We start from the raw sequence: 6,000 nt of genomic DNA, 5'->3' as shown, positions 1-6,000 counted from the left end.
ACTAGACTAAATTCTATGCGGTAAAAGTTATTTAAGGACACTCCATAAAGGAATGCAATTGCAAATTTAGACAAGTGTGTCTATACACAACTACAACAAACTCAGCCTTATCCCAATAAAATGGGATCCGCTACATGGATACTCGCAAAATAAAGTTGGGAAAACTGATTGAAAGTAAGAAGGATGAAGGAATGCAATTGCAAATTTAGAGAAATGTATCTACACACAATAACGCTAAACTCAGCCTTATCCCAACAAAATGGGATTGGCTACATGGATCCTCGCAAAATAATGTTAGGAAAACTGATTGACAGGAGGGGTGAAGAAATGAAGAGATAAAACTTTAGCAACAGCCCCCGAGTAACTCGTAAATAACAGGGAAAGAAACAGAATTATTTTGATTCCCACACCAACTCCAGCAGAAATGATAGATAAAAATAACTGGCTTCAGAACCCAGATGAGCCAACTAATGAAGAATATGATGCATTTTCATCAGCTGCGGCAGCTCTTTTGTCATCATTTTTGTTTGATTCTTTGCTTCTAGTCATCAAAACTTTAGTTTCTAAGCCAGCTATTTCATATAATTGTAATCTTTGGTGCTTTGCTTCCTCTAAGTCACCATCCCAACAAGTTTCAGAAAGGATATCAAGGGCCTTCCCCATTTTGTCCTCTGCCACAAGATTACCACTTTGCATGAGCACGAGGTACACCTGATCAGCAGCAACCTTCCGTATCTGGAAAAACAAAAGTACAGCAAAATACTCTTAGTATCTAGGCAAATTAGTGAAGAACAAACAGCATTCTCTATTATGGATTTGACATTGGAGAATACTACAATGTTTTAGCAGATAATGGAGCCACTGACATCATCCAGTTAGGGAGGTGTAGCAACAGAGAAAACGACAACTAGTCCTCAGTCCTCACAAGGAGGAAGAAAGAAGGAAAGAAGAAGAGAAAGGAGAAGAGAGCTGAGAGAGAGAAGACGGTGAATCCTGGAGCATGATAGGACTCACTAATGTGGACCAGCCATGCCTCTTATATTATATTCCAATCATATACTTTTAGTAGGAAACCTTGAGTATCTTTTAAAACTCCCCCTCAAGCTGGAATATATATATATATATCTCCCGTACCCAGCTAGGAATAACCACCTGGAAACGTAAGCCTAAAATATGCTTTAGTGAATATTGCCAAGTTGATCGTCTGTGTTGACAAACGATGTAGAGATCAGTTTCTGCATAACAACATTCCTCACAAAATGATAGTTGACCTCAAATATGCTTAGTTCTTTCATGGAAAACCGGATAATTGACATAAAAATGGCAGCTTGATTATCACAATACAGTTAGTTTTTATGAATGGAAAGATTCAAGCACTAGAACAAGAGTTACAGCAAGGGGAAGAGGAAGAAGAGAAGAGAAGAGAAGAGTAGGAGGAGAGAGTTTAGGGAGACTCGTAATACCTATTTACTTCATTTTTTTTTTTAACCCGAATATTACCTGGGACCCGGGCTGGCCCCTAATATTTTATTAGAAATCTGAAAAAATAATAAAGAATACAGGGGGGGACGTTCCACCTTACCCCAACCCACGACTCCAAGAGGACACTCCACTTAAGACAGCCTTACCAACCCTTACAAAAGCCTAGAACCTCAACCACTATCCTCTTAGGACAGGCAAACCTGCCTTGTCCTCGCGAAGAATTCTGAGAAGGTCTCCCAACGGCAGGCTCCCAGGCTGAGAATGTCTGAAAAAATGCACCACCGCCTCTGCTTGAATCCCCTTTGGGTCCATAATCCAGACCCCATCACCCCCTCTGATTCTCTGTATATTGGCCTGTCTCCTTCTAATGTTAACCGTAGAGTGGAAAATTTTGATGTTTCGATCCCCCTCCTTTAGCCAAGTCACCCTGGATTTTTGCTTCCAGAAAATTTCCTCCTGCAACAGCATTTCTTGCAAGCCTTCCCTGGCAGTCTGCAAAGCAACCCTGGACTCTTCTGAGGCTTGCTGGTCAAAAGCAATTTCAGCCCCACACACCGAGTCCTCCGCATCCCTAACCTTCTAATGAATATTGCCATAAACCTCCTTGTTCCACTTTCGCAGCGCCTTGCAGAGAAGCTTGAGTTTCATGAACAAGATAAAGAGGGGCGAGCTAGACACTGGCAAAGCCCACTGTTCCTCAACAAAGCCCTGAAAATCAGGGTGCCTAAGCCACATCTGCTGAAATTTGAAAGCAGAGAAGTGGTGCTGTCCAGCAGCCAAAAGGAAAGACCAATGGGTGCATGATCTGAACAAGTCCTGCTGAAATGGGAGACAGTGCATCTGGGGAAAGCTGTAATCCAATCAATACTAACCAGGAACTGATCCAGCTAGGCCATAACTCTTCCTGCATCCGACTGGTTATTAGACCAGGTGAACATGCTACCACCATAACCAGCATCTACAAGGCCAGCCCTACTCACAAAAGACCCAAACTCCTCCACTGAGAGAAAACAAACTGGTCTTCCACCCGTCTTTTCCAACGGGGACACCATTGCATTGAAGTCTCCTCCCATTGCCCAGGGAAGAGTGACTCTCCGAGAGAACAGCTCGAGCCTCTCCCATAAGTCCCTTCGCTCCACTGCTGAGCACCGTCCATGGACAAAGGTAAGAAGAAAAGCCCCTCCGTTGGAGTCTTCACATTCAACAGTGATAAACTGATCATGTTCTTCCGCCACAGTGACCTTCAGCGAGGCCCTCCAAAAGACCCAAATTCTGCCCATTAAATGTAGAGAATCCAGCCCAATTCTTCGCAGCACAATACGTGCTTTCGTCACCTGAGCTTTAGGTTCAGCCACAGCTACAATGTCAACCTTATGCAAACTCACTAAAGTTTTCAACTGCCTGATCATTGGCTTATTTCCAACTCCCCGAGCGTTCCAAAAAATACAACTCATGAGGAACTATTACGTGGGGCAGCTATCAATCGCATTGATCTCGTCATGCGCCTTTGGGCTCCATCCTTGGCCTGCCTCACTTTTTTGATTTTCTTCCTGTTATACACATGTGCCGCCCCTATGAAAGCAGCTTTGGGGTGCACCCGGCTTCTAGCACGACGCCTAGCAGGTACCGAGGCACTTCTCCTTGGTTCCAGCCTCTCTAGAGTATTGCGGACCCTCCCTTCCAGTGTAGCATTGAAGGCTCTCAAGCTTTCCAATAACTCCTACCGCTCCAGTTGAGGGCCAGCCAAGCCCGAGGCGAAGCCATCATCCTTAGAGCCTAGGGGCAGAGCACCATGAACAAAATAAGGTTGATGCCGATCACAATCCGGCTGCGATCGCACCCCAGTTAAATCCCTGCCTGGGTCCTGAGATGCACCGGCAGCCCTCGGTTCCATCACAGCCGAAACCAGGTCGTCCAAACCACCATCACCCTCCGTGGCCTCATCGGTTTCAACGTCAGGGACCACCCCTACCTCCACTTGCTGTTGAGGTACAATCATCTCTGTCGCAGAAAGTTGCACTGCCCTCCTACAGTCAACCTCCCTGGCTTCAACAGCTTCACCACGTGTAACCTCACCCTCCTCCACAATCTGGAACAAGTCCTCCGCTACTGCCTCGGGAATTTCCTTGCATGCCAAAACCTGTCCACAATCCTTCGAAGCCAACCCAGCAACAGCAGGGTTAGTGAGCAGGCCCCCTCCATCGGCCCAAGCCTTCAACCACCATAGCATCTGGATTAGCGACTGGCCTCTACCGCCCTCCCCTCCGGCGAGGAAGATCACCAGAAATCCCTACGCCTCCACGAGAGGTGCCTTCTCCTCGTGGGATGAAGACCCCATCCCTATTCCTGACTTCAGACCCCTTCGGTTCCGCTGCTGGCATAACGTCAATGTCGTCGATGGCTGCTCCCTCCACTGAGACCCTTGCTGTCTTCCTTCGAGAAGGTTTCCTGCAAGACTCGAGCTTGTGCCCTATCTTCGAACACCCTTCATAATAGTTAGGTCTGCTTTCGTAAATTACTTTCTGATAAAAACCCGAAGCCCCACAACCAATCCAAATTTTTGAAGGCAGCGAGGCACGTAAGTCTACCTCTACACACACCCTTGCCGCCACAGTCCTTGTGCAATTTGCTGTTGCTCCATCGACTCTAAGGACTTTTCCAATTGCTCTAGCAATCGAAATCAGGAAATTACCTTGGTAGAGATTAACAGGAAGCCCTGGCAAAGAAATCCACAGCGGCACCATCGGAGACTCCCAGCCAGAGACGAACTCAGAAGACCATCGCATGAACCGAAAAAGGTATCCCTAAATGTACAATTAAGCCTTCAACCAAACCTTGACAAAATCCGCCTGTACTGCAAACCGAAGCAAGACATGTCTTGGATCCAAGGTCGAGACGATCACGTCTCCTTGCAGGAACAACGCCTTCTGAAGATATTCCTTGATTTGGAAGAGGCCAGGCTTCCCATAGTTGCACTTGGCCACGAGCGAGGTCGCAAAAGATCTCTCTGAAGCTTTAAGTTCTTCCTTGGAGAAGAAAATTGCGGGATCCCCATAAAAGGAAGAAGGTTTTTTAATATCCACCTTAACAGATGGCAACGCCAAAATCTTGGACACCACTGGGGCGAATGACGCTGTCCCACCCGCAGGGGGATGGGGATCAGGGGGGCGAGCTTCCCTAGGAGGGGGGACCGCCACAGCAGTCGCATGAGGGAGAAGCCTTAAACTGCGCCACTAGAGCCAAACCTATGCACCCACGTGATATCTGGAATGTTGTGTTTCACTGGTGACCTATTTACTTCATTACTAACCACTTTAGGAAATTACAAAGGCCTCCCTAGGGAGGTAAAAGGTAAAAAGAAATAAAAGATAAAATTACAACTCTAGTGACTTGTAATAAAGACATGGAATACATAAACTCTAACACTTCCCCTCAAGCTGGAGAATAAATGTCATACATTCCTAGCTTGCACAATAAAGTACTAAATAGACCAGGAATGAGACCCTTGGTGAAGATATCTACTACTTGATCACCTGTCTTCATAAAGAGAGTACAAATGCAATCAGAATCCAGCTTCTCTTTGATGAAGTGTCGATCAACCTCAATGTGTTTGGTTCGATCATGTTGAACCGGATTATGGGCAATGCTTATACCAGCTTTGCTGTCACAATAAAATCTCATTGGCCCTTCAGTGTCAAAACTCAAGTCTTGAAGTAGTCTCTTCAGTCATATAAGTTCACACACTCTATGAGCCATGGCTCTAAACTCTGCCTCTGCACTAGATCTAACTACAACTGGTTGTTTCTTACTCCTCTAGGTAACTAGATTACTACCCATAAAAGTACAGTACCCAGAAGTAGATCTCCTGTCAGAGACTGAACCAGCCCAATTAGCATCTGTGTAGCCTTCGATCTACAAATGGTCATGCCTAGTAAATAGAAGACCTTTTCCTCAGTAGGATTTCAAGTACCTAATGATGCGATACACCGCATCCAGATGACCACTCCTGGGAGCATGCATGAACTGACTCACTACTCCAACTGCATAAGAGATATCTAGTCGAGTCAAGGAGAGATAGATGAACTTCCCAACTAATCTTTGATACTTGCCTGCATCTATGAGAGGAGAATTACATTCATCACCAAGCTTATGATTTAGATCAATTGGAGAGGTTGCTAGTTTACACCACAACATTCCCGTCTCTTCAGAAGATCCAAAACAAATTTCCTCTAACAGATATTGATTCCTTTCCTTTATCTAGATCTAGATCAAAGAAAAGAATATAGTTGTCACGGCGTCTTGGCGCTGGAGAAATGTGCATATCGACCAACGCCATGGCGTCCTGTCTCTCTTTCCCTCTTTGATTTCTTCTTCTTTAATTTTTTGTTTCTTCCCCAACCTTAGACCCATTCCCTGTTTCCCTAGATCTCCTATTTTAGCCTTGGTTTTTGAGTTTTTTCTTTCTGGGCGGTACTACTAGATTCTGGAAAGCCATCATAGGATCCTTACACAAACATC

At 45.4% G+C, this 6,000-nt stretch overlaps 1 protein-coding gene across 1 annotated transcript in view; it reads right to left on the bottom strand.

Annotated features, from left to right (window-relative positions):
- Positions 1 to 348: 348 nt before the first annotated feature.
- Positions 349 to 6,000, bottom strand: part of LOC122646039 (tubulin-folding cofactor D) — a 108,999-nt gene continuing 103,347 nt past the window's right edge. The window contains exon 17 of the mRNA XM_043839493.1: positions 349 to 735. Coding sequence (XP_043695428.1) covers positions 448 to 735 — 288 coding nt within the window. The 3' untranslated portion in view covers positions 349 to 447. The remainder of the gene's footprint in view (positions 736 to 6,000) is intronic.

Source organism: Telopea speciosissima, chromosome 11, assembly GCF_018873765.1.
Source record: "Telopea speciosissima isolate NSW1024214 ecotype Mountain lineage chromosome 11, Tspe_v1, whole genome shotgun sequence".
Classification (NCBI taxonomy): Eukaryota; Viridiplantae; Streptophyta; class Magnoliopsida; order Proteales; family Proteaceae; genus Telopea; species Telopea speciosissima.
Note: the sequence above shows the minus strand (reverse complement) of the source record. Positions and strands in the feature narration are given on the sequence as shown.